Below are 20,612 nucleotides of genomic sequence, written 5' to 3'. Positions count from 1 at the left end.
GTGCTACAGCTGCAGCGGCACAGAACACAAGACCTTATAAAAGACGACAGGGTTGTAAGTTACAGCCTCCTTCTGTCAGTAATTACAGTGCAGCCAGACAGCAATAAAATCTGATGCACTGTAAATGATCAGCGAGTAGAAACCATTAATTCTACATGAAAACAGGCAACAGGGCAAAGCCCCCCTCCGCTGGTTTACTTCCCCGTGTTGCAATTAAACTGAACAATGTGCTCATTAGTTATTCACAAAGGAGGTCAAGTGAATAAGAATAATTGTGAGACTTTACCCACCCCCTGAGGGACATGGTGTTGTTGACTCTGCCAAGAGGAGGACAGGGTCAACAACTCCAGTGACCCCCACAGGGAGCAACTCAAAGGAAAAGGATGCTTTGTGAGTTGTGTGCAAGAAATCAAACAAATGATGAATATATGGAGCTACACACTCACACTTACACACACACATGCACACTATATTTCCATTTTCGTTGCTATAATGTACAAAAACAAATGCATTATTCCTCATGAATCATTCTAAAGTTTTTAATATTCTGTACCTTCCAATGAGTCTTATCCCATAATTATTTTTATGTTGTTTAAAATTTCATTGAACAATCTGTGTATCTAGCTGCTTTCAGACATGCACTGAACTCCGGAGATCCTGCAGAGAGTCTGCAGACTCCGAGGACTCGACAACAGCACAGCAGACCCCCCACTGGCTTCCCTGGCTTCTAATATGTGAGAGAGACCGAGATCCTCTGCAGGATGTGTCTGAAATAACACAGCTCATTTCACACACCTCCTTTTTACGAACCTCTTGTTCCAAAACCTTGAGGTCATGGTTGGAAAATATCAAAAACGTCTAAATTATGATTCGAAATTGCCAAGGCAACAGATGAGGTCTGAAAGCATTTGATCAGATTTAAATCCAGTATCAAAGCCACTAATCAAATAAGAACCCTTCAAATCCCGAACTAACTTTCAATATCTGCATTTACCTAGAGGCTAAAATAACTCAAAGATCGCATGAACCCCCTTCTGTTGGCCGAGACCACAGAAACACAACCTGTGGCAACAATTGATTATTCCATCGATTGATAAGGGAACTTTTTTGAAAATCAAACAAATGAGTTTCTCTGAGATTTTAATAGAAAAATCTAGAAATATTGATTCAGACAAGCTGACACATCCTCCGACCCCAGAGGGCTGGTACAAAATAATTGGCAGACTGATCAATAATGACAATAATCATTAGTTGCAGCCCGAGCTGCAAACTGAGAAGAGATGAGCTATGATACTGCAAACGCTGTCGGCTAAGAGGAAGTTGTTGGATAATTTAAAATAGATCCGAATTACTTCTTACGTTTACATGCAACAATGTCCTGTAAATTGGGATAAACTACAGTATTGAACAAGCAATTTAAAAATATTTTACTTTTGTATTTTTTGCAATTTCACAGTCAATTCGTTAGAATCGGATTGTGTTTGTCCCCGTTCAACCCCAGACCCCCGGTCGTGCAGTGGTGTTTCCAGTGGTGGTCTTCTCTCTCTCTCTCATTTCTCTGCAGAGAGAGAGCACTTCAGCCAGAGAACCCCCAAGCGCGTAATTTTTAGCTGCTACGGAATTAAACTTTAATTAGCTACAGTCGATCTAATCAGCCCCCGATGAGGTTTGTCGTTTTAAGAAGCTTCGGACAGACAAACAGAGACAATCGGCTAAAAATAGGAAACTGTGCATGTCCAAAAAAAGAGTAAGGAATACTATGAACGCTTCATGAGTGTTGTTATGACAACCAGGAACCAATATTTGGGTATTCTTCAGTATATGGACTTGGTTTTCAGGAGTTGTTAATGCATATGTGGGCAACTGGACTTTTTTCTTGAAGACGTTTCACCTCTCATCCGTCTCCAGCTCTAACTGACGAGTGGGAGGTTGCACACACGTACTGAAGACACCCTGAACTGGGTAACTAAGAATATTCACTGATGTTTACAGACTTTGATGCACAGATGGATATTAACTGGGAAACAGCCAAAAGTTTCTTCTTTTGTTGTTGTTGTTGTTGTTTTTCCGCAGAATCTACGTTTGCTCTTCAACTTTAACTTGCCTTGGGGAGCGGCTGTGGATCAGGAGGTTTGCTGGATGGTGTTTGAAAAAGCAAAGTGTATCGTAGCACTGTTTGAATGCATGTGTGAATGTGAGTTTGAATGAGAGATTTGAGTGAGTTCCCATCTGAGAGGCAGTTTTTAACTTTTCTTTGTTCATTCGCTTTCCTTAAAGGCTTTAACACAAAAGTTAAGATTGCATATCTCCCACAAACATTGTAGAAGAACAAGCAGAGTTAAATTATAAGGAGGCTATAAATTCGAACACTGTCTCCACTGCGGTGATTGCTAAAGAGATTTTTGCACTAATTTCAGAGTGTGGATGCTAAAAGGCTGAAAGCAACAAAGACAAACAGAAAATCTCTCTCTCCCACTTCACTATAATTTGAGTAACAATTACATGCTCATGAAAAAGACAAAACCAACAGATTAATGAGATGAATCGTGTCGTACTTGGACAAACAAACGTCATAATGGAGGATGTCACTTTTAGGCTGCACCAACAAAATAAGCAAATATCCCAGAGCCCATTGTGCACACTCATTGATCACAAGTCATAATAATAATGGTGAATTTGGGCGTATTACAAAAGCCAGAAGTGGTACTTAAAGCAGAGCTGTTTGGGAGCCAGCTCTTACTGCTGAGCTGAGCCACTTTAAAGAGCCGGGAATTCCCATCACTCGTCCATAAGGCTAGGAAAGCACTTTTCAAATTGCATATTGCCCTTTTTTATGAGAAAACACATAAAATACATCAGTGATGAGGCGTAAGTCTTGGGGAATATATGACTGACATGCTGTACGTACACGCTGGTTCACATGTTACAGGTGCTCACGACAGATAATACAGCTCCCACTACGTCTATGCATCATTGTGTCACTGTCATTCTGTTACTTCTGCAGCACAGCAGCCCCCCGGTTGCCAGAGACAAGGCTAGGGTCTGGATAAATACAGTATTAGCATACATAGTAATGCAAATTGTGCAGTTGCATGAATATTTGAAAGCAATCACTCTATAATGCTGGGCTAGTAATTTATTTTTCTTTACGTTCCATAGCAAGGGGTGAAATGTGGCTGAGCTTGATGATGTCTGTCTCAGGTGACGTGGGAATTCAACCACAGCTCTGTAGCCGACTGGTCCTTGAACATATGGTTGCGTGTGATTAAAGTCATGACCCTTTTCTCAGCAGACAGAACAATTATAAAGCAATGGTGGAACCGAGGGAGGGAATAAAAAGCTAAATTCAACATAAACTAAAGGTCTCTAAAGAGCAGACGCTTCCAAAGGAGAATCTGACAAAACGGCAGCGGCGTTTGATGAGCCAAGCTGTACACTTGAAAGAAATATGCTCCCTGATGGCACGAGCACGCGCAACAAACAACAACTCGCAAAGTGACAGATTCTCCCTCCAAACTGTGTTGACAAGAACGGCGTCGACAAACACGCAAATGCATTGATATTGTGAACGGGTTAATAAGCCGCTATTCTCGTGCGCTCTTTACAAACGCTATTCATCAATGTCTGGTACTGTTCCTCATGTGGGAGTGCTGCGCTGCACCATAAATCTGGTTCCAATCACTTCCCGCACCAAAATATGATGCAATCAAGAGGATGTAGTCATGGGATGTGTGTGTGTGTGTGTGTGTGTGTGTGTGTTACAAGTGAGCACGGCATCAAATTATTTAGTGTGGAACATTTCAAAAGATCAATTCCCTGTGTCACACTGGGCCAATAACTCTGACAGGCTGGATGCCTTCACATATAAAGCCCATTTAATCCACACGTGGGCTAAATGAGTTAAAACCGGGCCTATTAGATGCACACTCGGGGGCATGCTTCCTCTCGCAGGATGTCAATAAGATGTAGTTTACAACACGGCAGATGTAAACAGCCTATTTATAGATATAAGGGCTGCGATAAGAATTAGAGGTGTTTAATAGTGATTTAGTGCGTTTAAAAGAGAGGATGAAGATCATTGATTTCGGAGAATACAGGCGCCATGTGGAGAAAACTATAAAAGACCTCATTCAGTGTCTGGCAGTAACTTATTGATCTTTACCCTTCCTATTTCTGTGAGGACCAACATCCGCATCATGAGCAGGATTCATAGACTTACTGCACGTGATCTATATGTTTGGAGCGAGAGTTTTTCAGAGCTTAAATGACAGCGAATTAATCAAACTGAGGATTTACAGTCAAGTCGTAGAAGAGAGAAAAACAAGATGAGATCTAAACACACAGTGAGTTCTTCAATCACCCAGACCCACGTTCATCACAGCTGAAACCATCCATGTGTGCAGAGCACCCGTTTGGATGCTGCTGCCTAATTGAGATTAAACCGTATTGTATTTCTTGTCACAGGAGGTGAGGAGGAGGATTGTGGGACAATTCTGAAATTGCGCCCCCCCCCTGTCCCCCTCCCTCCTCTCTCCTCGCTCCGCAAACTTGTACAATATCAGTATCTGGTCATGCGCCAGTGCGCAGGCTTAAATGAGAGTATTTGGCAGGCCTGCCTGTATTAACGACCCAGGAGGCGTTGGGAGGTTGAAAAGTCACGGCGCTCACAAAAGGAGAGGGGCCTGGATTTCGCTGTGGATTAATCCGCAACACAGGAAACAGTGTGAAGGAGGAGTATTGATGTAACCTCTTCCAGGAGGTGGTGTAATTCCCCCCCAAAAAAGAGGATCAGTCCCACAGGAGGGAGATGGATTTGAGATACGAAGCACTCGCATCTCAAAGCAACTGTCAAAATCCATTTCTACAAATGGATTTCCAGACGCTCAGGCTCTATTCACAGCAACAAGAGAATTGTTGTTGTGACCTCGTTGACTACAAGGTGCAATCCCATTGAGCAGCTTGTACCCCCCCGCTCTCTGTGTTTACTGCCCCCTTCACTTCCTTGGAATAATGCAGCAGCATATCTGACAGTGGTAAAACACTCATCCGTTTTCCTGCAATGGATTTACCCGGTTCATGTTAAGTGACGTGGATTAGCAGCCAGATAAATCATTGTTCTTGATATTAGTCTGCAAAGTGCACAATGCTCTCATCTGCTACTCTGGATTTACTCACACACATCACACACACTCTTCTATCTTAGTGAGGACACTCAACACAGTCTGTAGCCCCCTAAACCTTAACCATCAGGCGAATTCATAGTTTCCATAGTTTCCCTGTCCACCAGTCCCAACCCTCCAACAGCCCGTTGAAAGTGGGTCAGGAAGTGAGCACTGGCCAAAATGTCCTGGATTTCCCAAAATGTCCTCACATCATGAAGACAGATTCATAGTTTCCACATGTGCCAGTCCACGTGACTTCACTGACTGAACCAGGTTTAATAAATCCACCTCCTGGAATGCAGTGTGGGATCAGGTGCACATAGACAGACAGACTGATTTAAGTATGAATGGAGCCGTGGGCTTGTACGTGTGACTGCATGGAATCCGGACAATATGGCCAACCCTTATCTTTACACTAAACCTAATTCCAACCCGAAACTAACTTAGACCCATCGAAAGGGCGTCAGAAAGAGAGGAGCAGCCATGACCTCACTCTGCAACATCTTTTTAAAGGTCCACACAGAAACAAGTTGATTTTTTTTCAGAATCAACAAAGTAGAATTATTTGTTTCAAGGTCTGATGAATCCAGACTAAAGAGTATTTTAGGAACATTTGTGGTAATCTGGAGATAATACTATGATGTTTGTTGGCCACAGTCATCATCGCATAAAAATGAACTAACGCACACACAAACACACACACACACACACACACCTGACCCTGCTTATATTTGAAGGAGAACATGCACAGAACAGCAGATCAAGTCTGTTGGTGGTGATTCTTGGGTTCATCCACACACTGACAGGTCGCAGCGCTGAAAACAAAAGCACCCAGAGTCAAACCTCCCACAGGAAGTTTACACTCCTCACTGGAGTCCGGCACCAACTCACACAGCAGAGGTCAAACACTGAGCAGCGGATGGATCCTGCAGAACCATTCATTCACTTTCATTTCCAACACCAGCGTCCGCTCGGCTGCAGGAGAACGCGCAATTAGTGGCTCCGGGGAGGCGCACGGACACGAGACACAGAAATTCATTGTGAGCACCTACCGGCGTCTGTCTCCCTGGCCGCGACGACGCACCTTGCTGCCCGGACACCACGCTCCGTCCTCTCTTCTCCGTCCTCTCCGCTCCGCACCGCGCGGCTGAGCCTCCGCTGCTCTGCGCCGTGCGCTCCAGGAGGTGGGAGGAGAGGAGCCGGCCAATCAGCGGCCACATGACGGGGCGATGGAGGAGAGCAGCCAATCGAGTCCGCGGCCGAGCATGATGCTGCTTCTTGCTTTAACTTTGGTGGGGGGGGGGCGACTGTCTGTCAGGTCATGGCCGAGCGAGGTGATGGCATCTGGGCCAAATTAAAGCCATGTCCCGGTGAAACTGTGAGGGAGGGATGAGAGGAGGGATGAGAGGAGGACGCTTATTAAATTAGATTTTAATGCAACATGTCAATATGATTTCACTGAAATAATTACAGTTGGTCCAGTTTATAGGTTATTTAACATCCATCCATCATCCACTACCTACAGCAGATTTTATGTATTTAATTGAACTGATGGAAGGATGGACAACAAAGATTCCCATTCTATTCTGTTCAGTGTAAAGATATGTTCCTAACATGAGTCAAAGTTTGAGCAGGTCTTCAGGAGTAACACACATAGAGTTCCCTTCTGACCTGAGGGTTACAGGCGGACTTTATTTTACTGTGGAGCCGCTGGAGAAGCTTCACTAACTATTTCCACCTCTGTGCCATCAAAGAAAACACAATGCTGCTCTCTTCATTAGCCATTAGCGTCTGTCACACACCGGAACTCAGTACCCTCAAGCCGCAGAGCTCGGTTTACCCGTCATCACGGTGTCCTGGCGGTGCGTCACAACCCGAGACGTCCTCTGCTCCGTGACACCGAATCCCAGGTTCTGGAAAACTCCCTGGCTCTCGGCCCACGACTCCTGGAAGCTCCTCAGCTGCTCCTCGGTGGAGGCCTCGTCGGCGTAGGACCGCCGGTTGCCGCGGGTCACGGAGTTCCCAGAGTGCATCTCGCTACTCGTGTCCGTCGACATGATCCGGCGTCATCGATGCTGCAGAACCATAGACTGTATATAAAGAACAGAACCTCTTTATATACAGTCTATGTACAGAACTGATCGGTGACCGAGCGGCTCGGGAAAGGTCCGTGTGACTCCCCAGCTCTCTGCGATCACTATAGGTTCCTCTCTGACGTGTGGGAAGAGGGTCTACCTCATGAAGTCACTGATCGCAGACAAACACAACTGATGTTCTGACCATTAAAACATGGAAACCATCAAGAATCTCCGTGATGTGTTCCCTGTGTGTTTGGATGGACAGCTTGTCTGGGTTCATAACTGCTTGAGATAAACTAATTGAATGTGCTTTGAACTGTTAGGAACGTTACAGGGGAACAAACAGCCCAATTAAAAAGATGCCAAACAGCATATCAGTAAAGGAAACTGAATTATTGATCGTGCAACATTTTTCACCAACTGAAAGGAAGTGTTGGCATGACCGACACTAAAGTACAGTTTTTCTGCTGCTGTTATTAACATTGCAGTTTTTCCTCTTTGCAGCCAATTACACTGTGTGTTCAAGCTGCAACTGAGACGAGGGAGAAGAATCTGTCAGAGGTGACAAAAGCCACCTAATGGAAAAATCTGTAATTCCTACAACGGGCCTTCTCAATCAGTGAAAATCAATAAGCCTTTTTGCCAAAGAGATCCGAGCTGAACTGTGTTATCTAGGTAGGCGATACATCAAGCTGGCCAGCTACACAAAGGGGACACGGTTAAGTACCATCACTGCTGCCTGCTCCTGCGTGCGCTCATTGATTAAAAAGTCGTACGCTGTCGAGTTCATGAAGCTTTATTTCAGGACAATCCAGAAATGAAAAAAACCCTCTTTATTCTGACACAAAACCAAAGCCAACAGCCACTCGTCCGAAGACAAACAGAGTTAATGCAAGTTTTTCAAAATAAAGCTCTGTTTTGGTCGGTCAGCAAAAATATAGATATGCATACCAAGAGACATACAAATATTCAATTTCTCTGCACGCCAGGTGCATTCATCAAACAAAGCTAGATATAGAATAAAAGAGCAGAATTTTAAAACAGTACAAAAACACTAAATTAAAACAGAGCAGTTCATCTCTCCATGGACACTGATGTGAAATTATCTGATCAACCCATCCTGGTTATTAAAGGGCTGAATTCAAGAGTCGTCGCTGTCGTCGTCATAGTATCTGTTCCTCTTGATCTGCTCCTCCACTGTGAGACCTTCATCTTCATCGTCCTGGCCTGTGTCGCTCTCATCTTTTCCTCTCGCTCCTTCCGCTTCATCCACGCTTCCTCTCGCTTCTATCCCGAAATCCAAAAGGTCATCCAGCGCCGACAACGCACGCATCTCCCCGGCGGGTTGACCGAAGGCGTCAGATTTGAAATCCGATAGCAGGCCGGAGCTGCTGGTGCTCAGGACGGCGAAGATGTCCTCGAGGAAGCTGGATGTGCTGATCTTTGGCTCAGCGGCCTCCTGTCTGAAAGCAAACGCTCCCCCGGCTGTCTCTGTGAAGAAGTTAGTGTCTAAGTGGTCTGTGGCGTCAGCGCATTTGGCACCCGCTGTCAGGAAAGCATCATCCCTCTGTGCCAGTTGCAACACTTCACTTGGCATCCAGTGGGATTCCTCACAGTGATCAGCTCGGAAGAAATCTGTCGTTGGAGTTGGATCCATCAAAAAGAGCGACTGGTTTTCCTCGTCCTCACTCAGCTCTTTAAACAGAATTTCCTGCGTCTGGACATTATTATTGTTATTATTGTTGCCGTTTGCATTCAGCGCCTGTTCCGTCGTCGCCTCCTCATCTACTAACGTCACCTTTGAGGCCTCTAAATTGCTCATTCCATCATTTCTTCCTTTATCTACTTCCTTCCCACTCTCCATCTGCCCCTCGTCTCCATTCACTTTCACTTCCTCCACCTTTTCTCCACGTTCCTCCTCCTTCTCTTCCACAGCTCCATTCCCTTTACTTTGTTCTGTCTCTGCCACTCCAGGGTGCATTTCAGAGTCCGCTTGTGCCCCGGCCTCAGGACCACTGTTTGATTCTTTCGTTTCTTGAGTGTGAGCAACACTCAGCGGTTCCTCTGTGACCGCTGCAGGGGAAGCTGGGGTTTCTTCAGACTTTTTCACGCTCTCTAATAAACAGCCACTCTCATGCGCTTTGTCATTTTCCGGGGGTCCATTTTGTGCTTGAGCTGCAGGAATATCATCCTCTTTAAATGAAGGTTTCTCAGGTGGATTCAGGAGGTGGTTCTCCTGAGCTGAGTCTTCCTTTGGGGGCCATGGCGGCTTCACCAACTTCAACTCCTCTTCCACAGTGAAAGCTTTCTTCGGTGAATCAGTTTGCGGAGGCCACACGACAGAAATCTTACTCGTGAGCTTTTTGTCTTCATCCACAGATTTTCTTGTATCACAATCATGAGTAGCTAATGTGCCCTGAGCCGCAGAACATCCGGAATCCACGATGTTCTTCTCAGGTGATTTGACTTTTTCAGCTGGATTCTGCTGCTGGTTTTTATTATTCCATAGTTCTTTGTGTGGTTTCTGTCCAAATCCCTCATCATAGTTTCCTTTGGACTTAAACAATTGCTTGTAGTGTGGTTTGCAGTACATTCGTCCATGGAGAGAGGCGTAGGTGCCAAGGCTATGAAAATAAGAAGAGAAAAACAACAGTTTAAAATAGAACATGAAACGATGAGGATGCTTTGTGCTCTTGTTGTTGAAGTTGCTTCACCTTAGTTTGCCTCTGCAGTGTTCACAACGAAAGCAGTTTTTATGGAAGTTGTGTTTGTCTGCGATCAGCGACTCCATGGGGTAGACCCTCTTCCGACACGACCTGCACACTTCGGACTCTGGAATTCGAATTTTCTGCAAAAGAAAAAGGTTTATAAATCGACTGTGATTTCCTTTTTATCTCCCAGGAACAAGGTCATTAGGTGCAAATGATGAAGAGAAAACAAACAATCAATTGGTGCATTTAATTACTAATGTATCCCAGAGCAGTGGTGGTCTGAGCGTTAAACATGCAGGCTCCCTCAACATTAGTGTGGACATGACAGTGACTTTTACCTCACATATCATTTGATTAGACAATAATGATAGGGGCCTTGAGAGAAATAAAGAAAAACACAGCAAAATAAATTTAGAAAAGTCAGTAAAATCAGAGACATGTAGTGTGAGAGTAACACAAATAGTATCAGCAGACCCAGTGAGGCAGCAATATCCTGACTGTGATTCAATATACTCACATTATAATTGATAATTTCCTTAATGTCATGCCAGTCATGTTAAAATCTTACATAAAATAAAATAAATTAAATTAAAAAGCTGGATGTATCAACACAGTCCTCATCCTTCAAAATGTAAGACTGTAATTAGTGTCAGTATCAGTTTGTAAAAGCTTTGCAAATTCACTTATCACTATGTTTTAAAACCTTCCTTCACTTTGGAAATCATTTGCTGGCAAACTCTGTGCTGACTGAAGAGTTAAAATTTAATCAAAGTATTGTTTCCTTCCAGCTGGAGACATTTCAACCAGTCCTCTGCTGCTGCTGCTGCTGAAGGGAACACAGGATCAAACACCCCAGCAAGAGACATATTAGTTCAACATGTTAGCAGCAGCTTCACACATCAGAGGATAAACAGGACAAAGTTTAACCTGTGAAAGTTAAAAGAGGTTAAAACTCCTGGAGCCGTTTCAAACAAAACACACGAAAGCAAATCAAGGGGCGTAAAAACCATGAATGCTTCTTTTCTTTCCACACAATGCAGCTGAAGTCTTTCACACACCGAGCGTGTTATCACACACCGAGCGTGTTATCACACACCGTTACTCAGTATCCTCATGCCGCAGAGCTCGGTTTACCCGTCATCACGGTCTCCTGGCGGTGCGTCACAACCTGAGATGTCCTCTGCTCCGTGACACTGAAACCCAGGTTCTGGAAAACTCCCTGGCTCTCGGCCCACGACTCCTGAAAACTCTTCAGCAGTTCCTCGGTGGAGGCCTCGGGGGGCACGGCCACCGTCGGAACTTTGCCCCTCACTACGTCGGCGTAGGACGGGGGGTTGCCGCGGGTCACGGAGCTCCCAGAGTGCATCTCGCTACTCATCTCCGTCGACATGATCCCGGCGTCATCGATGCTGCAGAATTGATCGGTGACCAATGTGGTTTCAGAGTGACCGAGCGACTCGGGAAAGGTCGACTCGGGTTCTCTTCTCTCAATTTGCTCTCTCAGCTCTCGGGCCGCCTGAGAACTGTGCTCTCCGGTCTCAAACACATTCTTTATGGCTTTAACGTTGAATGTTGGGATTTCCTCAGTTCTTGGCGTGTGTGGCTCAGCATCCGTGTCCTCCGTGTCACTCCCCAGCCTCTCTGTGATCACGATAGGTTCCTTTCTGGCGTAGACTTTTGGTTGTGGAGATTCAAACCTGTTCACCAGCTTAGACAAGTCAACTCTCGGGAGATCCTCTTTCAGGAGATCTATAATCACGGCCTCTGCGCTCTCCTCTGCCTCAGGCCCCAGACGTTCTGGGATATCGATGGGATCCTTTCGCATGTACATCCTGTTCACCTCCGCCCTCTGCGCATCCTCAAAGAACGACTTCTTGTCCCTGACCGTCGTCATTGAATCCCCCATTTCTCCGACATCCACCTCCCCCTGCTCACCTCTCTCCACGGGAGTCTCCCTGTCGCCAAAGGGGGACGACTGCTCTCTGTCGGCGGCGAAACACTCGAGGGTCATCACGTGAGGCGGGGGGGTGACGTCGCGGGAGAGCTTGGAGGTGGTGTCCCGCAGCTTCATGAGCTTCTCAGAGCGGCTCAGGGTGGGGGACGGCGTGGCCCGGCTCAAGGCGGAAGTGGGCGTGAACGACCTGCGAGGGGGAGGCGGAGGCGTCCCGATGGATTTGTAGGGCGGAGGAGAGGGTGTCACTCTAAGCGGAGAGTCCACCCTCCTGGATTCAATGCTAATGAAAGTGGGGGACGGAGTGCGGATGCTTGCTAACGGAGACGACACCCGGTGATCACTCAGCTCCTGCTGCACTTTGCTCTCTTGAACTGACTTTCTCTCCTCCACCACCTTCTTTTCAGTTTTGGACAAGCTGATCTTTGACATCTTTGCTGTAGCTGCACTGAAAACTCTTTTGTCTGGTTTTGGAAGCATCAGCGGCGGTGCTGGCGATGCTTGAGGTGTAGACGGTGCCGGCGGCGGCACAGGTGGTTCCTCTTTCTCCTCTTTTTCCTGCTTTTCCACGGCTGTTGTTTTCTCCTCATAAAACGTGAGCTTTGTTTGAACAATGTTTTTCACATAAACCATCATCTCTTTCAACTTTTTCTTACTCTGCTGTTTTGCGATTTCACTTAAATTCTTCTTCTCCTCCGAACTTATCAGCCACTCGGTGAGCTCGCCTATAACCGTCCTGACAGCCTTGGAGTCTATTTTGCTTGGTGTGCCCTCCAACTCTTTTATTTGAACGAGCAGCTTCTGCATGACATTACATTTCTCTAAATCTGTGATTTCTTGAGCATCGTCTTTATGACACATTTTTCCAGCCCCTTTCACCAACACATATTTCGGCTCACCTTTTGAAATCCCTACTTTTATCTTATTTGTCTCCGTGGCTCGTTGCTGCGTCTGAACGAGGCTCTCTGTCAAAACCACCTCCTCGTGTCTGTGCACGCGCTCCTCCTTCATGCTCTGCTGACTGTGGGAGACGGACACGTGGCCTTGTCCTTGATGAGCTGCTCCAGATGTTATCTTTGTCATCTTAGGCACTGAAACAGTAACAGATGGGGACAGCTTCACCTCCGTCTCATTTTTGTGTGTCTGCTTTCCCTTCTTCACCTCCACTTCAACCTCTTTTGCAGGTGGGGTCACCATCTTAATCTCCGTTTCTGATGTCAGCTGTTTGCTTTCCTGCTTCACTTTTGTCTCGGTTCTCTGAGAGACAACATGTTTTTCCTGCTGTAAATGCATCTCACTTTTTACTGCCTCCTTTTGTCCGTCGCTTTTCTCCTCTTTCCTCTCCATCGGCATCTTAAAGGTTTTCACCTTGAAACTCGGAGTAACCTTTGGGATTTTAGTGGGTAGAGAAGGACTCATTTTCCCGTCCTGTGTCACAGGCACATTAATATTCTTCACATCTTTAGCTTTCAATGTCACCGCAGCCTGGCTTTGAAGATTTTCCTGGACAGCAGCGATTGACTGGGTGCTGAATTCCTGAACCGAAGAAGTCACATTTGAATACGACTTGACATTTGAGGCCTCATGATGAGACTGAGAGAGATGTCTGGACGCTGTTTGATTAGCAGCCTCAGCCGAGGCGAGTAGTATTTCTGAGGATTGCTCACTCGCGATGAGCTTTTTGTCAGAGGACACGTTTGAAAATCCAGCAGCTGATTTCTTGTTCGCCACTGAGATGGAGGGTTTGCTCAGAGGGATCTGTGAGGGGGTTTTCTTCACAGGTGTGTGTTCTTTTTTGAAAACTGTCTTGGCTTCTTCTGTCTGTTCTTTGCTCTCCTCCGTGGCCACAGACGGCTCAGCAGTGGCGGTGGAGGAGGGCAAATTAATTGGCGGAGAAGTGGGGGTTGTGACTTTACTCTTCTCCCCATCCTCTTTCTCCATCATTTGCTGGCGAAATCTCTCCTCTGCCAGCATGAGGGGGGTTTTGAATTTGCGAGCGTAGGGTCGAGGCTTCTGGGCCGGAGCAGGGTCTGGAGGCGGGGGCAGTTTGATGGGAGGCACAAATGGTTTGCTTTCTTTTTTTACTGCTGGTTTCACAAGCGGGACGTTTGGTATTTTTGTCGCTGACACAGTTGTGGATTCAGACTGACTGTGTTTGCTTGTTTCGATCTTTTGTGTTGTTTCCTTTTTCACCTCCTGAACTTTCACTTCCACCTTGGCTGTTTCTTGATCGGGCGGCAGCTGAGGTGGAGGCGGAGCCGGCAACGGCTGCTTCTTCTGCCATTTGGGTTTGACTTGCACGGGCTGCTTCTGTGTTTCCGGGTGCTTGGGCACTTTGAATAAAGGCTTACTGATGATGGGTTTGCCCAGCTTACTGGGAGGAGGTGGCTGGGGCATCGCGTTGAGCTCTTGCTGTGAGGGAGGCGGTGGGAGGAAATCTTGGCCACTTGCAGATGGTGGAGGTGGAGGCGGCGGAGGAGGAGGGAGATAAAACTCAGTCTCAGACTTTGTGCATTCCACGGGAGGAGGAGGTGGCGGAGGTGGGAGGTCGCTGTCCTGCATGGGGATGGACACCAGGCTCTCCAGCACAGGCGACGGGGGCGGAGGGAGGGAGAGCTCAGACTCTGAGGGAGGAGGCGGTGACGAGGGAGGAGGGGGGAAGTGAATCTCTGGCTTTGCCTTTTTGATCACTTTCACATCAAGGTTGCAGCGATCGCTCTTCGTATTTTTAAATTTTCCCGTCACAGCTTTACCCTGTGATGTAGACATTTGCTCGGACACCTTCACATTTTGCTTCACAGTTTTCTCCGTCACTGTCGTCTGCACCTGTCTGATCGTCTTGGTTTCGCAAATTTGCTTGTTTGAAACGTTTGTCTGGGATGCAATTTTCATGTCTTTCGTCACATCAGCTGCCCTCGTCTCCGTTTGATCATTAGTTTGTTTATTCTTTATCACAATATGCTTGGACGGCTGCATTTTCTGAGCAGGCAGAGCTTTCTGCTTCTGTTCTTTTATGCTCTTGTGCTGAGAGGCCCCGGTGGTGTTGTCTGTTTTGGCTACAGTAACACAGAGGCCCTCTTGGGTTATTACCTGTGTTTTCACTGATTTGCTTTCGTCGTGCCGCTGCGTGTGCTTCTGTGACTCACTGCTCTGAGAGAGGTTTTTCACAGCGGGGGCTGGATTGACTGCTGCACTCTCACTCCTGGATTCGTGCACACATTCATGCTCCCCTTGCTTCCCAGTTAATGGATTCTTCACGGGCACTTTTGCTTTCTTGGGAGAATGCATACGTTTTGGTTTTGAATACTGTTTTCTCTGCATGAGACACTTAATCGCCCCTTGAACGTCGCCTTTCACCACCTCCTCTTTTTCCACCTGCATCGCCTCCTGTCCTTCATAGAGAGACTTTATGGATGTTTTCACGTCTCCCTCGGTGCTTCCCCGCCGATGCATTCTCGAGGACGCTGTCGGCTCAAGCAAAAGCTGAATCGTGGCTTTGACGTCACCCTGCTCGCTCACTTGATGCTGGTAAATCTTTTTCTCACTTGACGCCTCATATAAGCTCTGCACAGCGGTGTGGACGTCTCCTTTCACTATCTCCTCCCTCTCCACCTCTTTTACCGCCTGCGTCGCCTCCTCCAGGGACTTCAGGGTCCCTTTAATATCACCTGGCACTAAATCGTCCAAGGTCACTTCCGTTTTAGTGCTCGCAGATTTCTCCAGCGAAACGAGAGCACCTCTAATGTCTCCCCTGACGATTTCCGGCTTTTCCATCTCTTTGGCTTGATGCTGGGCCTCCTCCAGTGACCTCAGTGTCGTCGGTATGTCTCCCTTCACCACCTCCTCTTTCTCTATCACCACTCTCTGATTGACAGCTTGTGTGAGTGAATCCAGAGCTGCATTCAGGTCACCTTTAACAATATCCATCGTCTCCAGGTTTCTGAAGGTCACTGCCGGCTCCGTCATGAAGACTTGAACAATGCTGTGCACGTCCACGGGAACTATTTCATCCTCGGCCACTGTGCGGCCAATCTGCTGCTTATTCTTCTGCAGCAGGATTTTGGTCTCTACGATGTCACCTCCTATGATGTGCTCCTTTTCCGTCTTTTCCTGGATTTCGCCGGATTCGCTCTGGAGCTGTTTCAGGTAATCCAGCGCTCCGGACTCGATGCACGTGGAGTAAAAGCTGACGTTGCCCCTCTCTGTGTCTCCGACCTTTATCCTTTTAGAGTCTTCCCCCCCTGAGTTGGAAAGAAGGCGATGAAGCGTTCGGCTGACGTTCCCATGTACAATATCCTCTTTCTCCATGCTGGCCCTCTCGCCTTTATTCAAGAGGGAATAGATAGTCATCCTCACGTCGCCTTTCTCATCCTCCTGAATCAGAATGCCACGCTTGGAGGAGCCCTCGTTCTTTAGCAGATTGTTTATGGCCTCTTGAATGTCACCACGGATAATTTCCTCTCTTTCGACATTGATACCCCGTTCCTGGCAGAACAGCTGCTTCACCGTCGTGTCGATGTTCCCTCGCTCCTCCTCATCCACCGTTATCCCCCTCTCTGTGCCTTCCCTGCGGTTCAGGAGGTTCATCATTATGTGGCTTAGATCCCCTCTGATAATCTCCTCTTTTTGGATTTGTGGGGCTTCCTGATTCATGAGTTTGTACTTCGCCATGCGGACATCCCCGATCTCGTCGGCCTCGATGAGGATACCTTGTGAGTCCACCATTTTCTGACAGTAAAGCTCCTCCAGCGTCTCTTTGATGCTTTTGCCTAATATTTCTGTCTTTTCCACGCTGCCCTCGTTGAACTTGTGGAACGGTGTGGTCTCAAATAGCCAAGTTGTTGTCTTCACGTCACCTAGTAGGATTTCCTCCTTTGTTGCAGCGAGCTCGGTGCCGTCGGTCTCTTTGATGCTGTCGAGAGGCTGCTTCTCAAAGAGCCACACAGACTGTTTGACATCCCCTTTCATTACTTCCTCCTTTGTCACTCGCTCCATGCCATCGTACTCGACGCCTTCGTCGTGGATCTCATCAATCGTGCGGGTTTCAAACATCCACGTGGCAGATCTGACGTCGCCTTTTTGGATTTCGCTCACGCTGACGGTTCTGATGTACTTTTGAGACGTCTCGTCGGCCTCGAACCGCTGCTTGTTTGTCTTCACGTCGCCGCCTTGGATATCTGCGATTGTTTTTGACCTCACTTTTATTTCCTCTGTGATTTCATCCAGAGGTTGCGTTTCAAACTTCCATCTGGCGGAGCTGACGTCTCCTTTGTTGACGCCTTCCTCAGTCACAGCTTTGATAACATACACCTCCTCTGAATCTCTGATGGAATCCAGCGGCTTTGTTTCAAACAGCCACCGCGCCCCCACCACATCCCCTCTCATGATTTCCTCCTTGGTAACTGTAGTTACTTCATGATAATGGCCCTCCTTGTCTCGGATGGCGTACAGTGGCTGAGATTCAAACATCATGGTGTAGTTTTTTACATCCCCTCTTTCCATTTCATCCCTAAAGATACTTGTGAGTTTTGAAATATCCGTCTCAGAGGACTCCTCTTTGATTTCATCTAGAGAGTATGTCTCAAAAATGAAGCGGCCTTTGTCGACGTCTCCCCCCTGGACGTCAGTCACAGTGCGAGTCTCCCTCACATCTGTGACGTCCTCGTGGATGGCGTCCATCGGCTGGTTCTCAAACATCCAGGTGCAGTTGACCACGTTGCCCTTCTGGATGTCCTCGGCCTGTTGCGTCTTTAGCCGGTGCATCGTCTCCTCCGAGGTGGAACTCATGATGTCCGAGGAGCGATTCTCGAAGATGTACTTCATCCGGGAGACGTCACCTGACTGGATGTCGATTTCCGTCACCCTCCTGAAAGAGCTGCTGTCCTCGCCCGTGAGGTTTTCCAGATTCTCCGTCTCGAAAAGGAAGCGTGCCAATCGTACGTCTTTTCCTTGTACGTCCTCTTGATTTACAGTGCAAGTTTTCAGAATGGTCTCTGTCTCGGTGTGATCACGTATGTTGTCAAGCGTCTGCGTCTCAAAGAGCCAAGTGCACGTTTTGACATCACCTCTCTGCACCACCTCGGCGCCCGCCTCGCTCTTCTCCGTCTTCTCGTACAGAACATCCATCGGCTGAGTCTCAAACAGCCACCTGCACGTCTTCACATCTCCTTTTTCTATTTCAACACCCTCCTTAGTTTTACATTCTTCGTCCTCGAAATTACACTTAATGGCGTCAAGCGGTTGAGTTTCAAACAACCACTTGGCAGTTTTTACATCCCCCGACTCCATCTCCTGTTTGGATATCCCTTTAATGATCTGAAACTTATTGATGCTGTCGTCGAACTCGTCAATGGGCCGCGTTTCAAACATCCACCTGCAGCTGCGTACGTCGCCTTTCACGATCTCCTCCCGTCTCACCGTCCTCACCTCGTGGTAATGACCTGAGCTGTCTTGCATTGCGTACATAGGCGTGGATTCAAAAAGAACTCGGTTGGATTTGACAGAACCACTCGTGACGCCTTCAACTTGAATTTTCTGCGTCCCTTCACACTTACTTAAATCCATACTTTCAAACCGTTCTTTGTAGTTTGTGACATCTCCCTTATCAAGAGCTTCGATGTTCACTGTTCTTGAAATCTCCTTCCTCTCCTCCCTTATGTTCTCCAGCGGCTGGCTCTCGAACACCCACGTTTGATGCCTCACGTCGCCTTTTTCTTCGTCTGACGCGACCGTTTTCTTAAGTTTTCCCACTTCAAGCAGCTCTTTCAGATTCTCCATGGGCACCGTTTCAAAGAGATGTTTTGCAGATTGAACGTCGCCCCCTACGATCTCCTCAGAGGGCAAAGGTTGAGCATTGGCATTGTCTTTCAATGTATCCATCGGCTGAGTCTCGAAGACCAGACAGTGTTTCCTCACATCCGCTCCGAGGATTTCCTCCTTTTGCTTCCTGGAAATCTCCCACTCTTCATCCTTAATGGTGTCGAGAGTCTTCGTCTCAAAAAGCCATCTGCCTTTATTCACGCTTCCTTCAGCGTTGTCCTCCATGGAAATGCCACAAATCAGCTTCACCTTCGCAGGGTCTTTGTTGATCATATCCAGGGGCTGAGTCTCAAACATCCAGCGGGACGTTTTCACATCTCCTTTCTCTGTCTCCTCCTTGCGGATGGTGGTGATCTCCAACATCTCTCCTGAATCCCCCCTGATCACGCACATGGGCTGGGTCTCAAACATGCGGGTGGTCGTCTTCACATCCCCTTTAATCTCTTCCAACTCCGACTTCAGGCTCAGGAAGTGGCTTTCCTCAATGGTTTCTGTTTTGCCAAGAGAAGCCAGATGCTGGGTCTCGAAGAGATACCTGGCGGTTTTCACATCTCCTCCTGTGATGTCCTTGGCGATGACAGCATCGGCCTCTTGCTCGTCCTCAACGTAGATCTTATTCAGGCAATCCAGCGGCTGAGTCTCAAAAAGCCACGTAGCAGTGCGGACATCACCTCTCGCGAGTTCTGAGGATTTCTCAGACTGCTCGGTTGCATTCTCGGTCTCTGTGCCGAGAGCATCCATGGGCTGAGTCTCAAACATCCAGGCTGTGTATCTGACGTCTTTGCCAGCGATGATTTCCTGCTGAGCGATGTTACTCACCTCATTCTCATCTGGGGTGTCATCTTTGATCGTATCCAGTGGCTTGTTTTCAAACATCCAGCGCATGGACTGTACTTCCCCTTTGAGGATCTCGTCCCAATCCACAGATTCCCTGTCGGGGCTCGAGCATTTACTCGAGCCGTTGCCATCATTCTCAAAATGATAGCACACCTGCTGGACATCTCCCACTACTTCTTCGCTTTCCAGGTCCTTCCTCTGTGCTTCGGTGAGCTGACTCAAGAAATCTGCTTCCAGGTTCTTGCGGAGCTCCGGATGGATGTGTTTATAGAGACGCTTCAGCTCTGCCATGCTTTTGTGTTTGAAATATTGCTCTTTACTAACAGTGTGCTTTTGTTGGGAGGCTGAATCCTGAGGCTGGGAGGAGCTGGCGTACTCTGGCACGTCCTGCAGAAAGTTTGAGGGTGGGGGAGGGAAATGCTCGGTCACCTCATAAGATGCAGAAGACGCCGCAGAGGACGCGGTCTTTACAGTGGAGGATGTGTCATGGGTCGTCACTGCTGAAGCTCTGGAGGACTGATTCATCGGCGCCCAGTGAAAGTCCACGTCAACCTTTGGTGCATGAGTGTTTTTAGTTGAGGAAAGAAGGAAAGTGAGGTACAGTTAGAAAATCTGACATTTTTTCATATGTGGGTCATGAAAAGGACAAAGAGACTGATTCAGGAATTTCAACTAAATAATATAATTATTTCCCCAAAGCACCAAATAACAAATCTAACGTGAACATAAAGCACAAATACAGATGCATCTGGAGTCAGATCTGGACATTTTCACTTGTGAAGGTTCCCGCAGTAATTACTGACTTGATTAAAATATTCATCGGAGATCACTTTCAGTCATGTGACTTTTTGTTTGAGTCTGGGGGTTTTTCCTTTTTAAAGTTTCACACTTGTGTAATGACATGAGGTCTTTTATCCGTTCCAATTTATTTTCCATCAACTGGTGGCACGCGCAATTTCCTTTTGATGATTTCATGATGGAGCCCCATATTCATACTGATACGTTATAAAAAACAAAATCCCAAACTATCGTATATTTAGATAAACAGACGGCA

At 47.1% G+C, this 20,612-nt stretch overlaps 2 protein-coding genes across 3 annotated transcripts in view; both read right to left on the bottom strand.

The window, feature by feature from the left end:
• Positions 1-7,401, bottom strand: part of LOC109641624 (beta-1,3-galactosyltransferase 1-like) — a 74,357-nt gene extending 66,956 nt beyond the window's left edge. The window contains exons 1-2 of the mRNA XM_069520586.1: positions 7,003-7,401; positions 6,215-6,538 (exon numbers count right to left, since the gene is read on the bottom strand). The gene's annotated coding sequence lies outside the window, so the exon portion shown is untranslated. The remainder of the gene's footprint in view (positions 1-6,214; positions 6,539-7,002) is intronic.
• A 1,767-nt stretch (positions 7,402-9,168) lies between these two features.
• The window catches only part of LOC109640927 (xin actin-binding repeat-containing protein 2-like), a 43,213-nt gene continuing 31,769 nt past the window's right edge, over positions 9,169-20,612 (bottom strand). For both annotated transcript variants that reach the window (XM_069520577.1, XM_069520578.1), the window contains 3 exons: positions 11,086-20,110; positions 9,955-10,088; positions 9,169-9,864 (listed from right to left, as the gene is read on the bottom strand). In XM_069520577.1, coding sequence (XP_069376678.1) covers positions 9,994-10,088; positions 11,086-20,110 — 9,120 coding nt within the window. In that variant the 3' untranslated portion in view covers positions 9,169-9,864; positions 9,955-9,993. The remainder of the gene's footprint in view (positions 9,865-9,954; positions 10,089-11,085; positions 20,111-20,612) is intronic.

The sequence above is a fragment of the Paralichthys olivaceus genome, chromosome 24 (genome assembly GCF_024713975.1).
Source record: "Paralichthys olivaceus isolate ysfri-2021 chromosome 24, ASM2471397v2, whole genome shotgun sequence".
NCBI classification, from domain to species: Eukaryota; Metazoa; Chordata; class Actinopteri; order Pleuronectiformes; family Paralichthyidae; genus Paralichthys; species Paralichthys olivaceus.
Note: the sequence above shows the minus strand (reverse complement) of the source record. Positions and strands in the feature narration are given on the sequence as shown.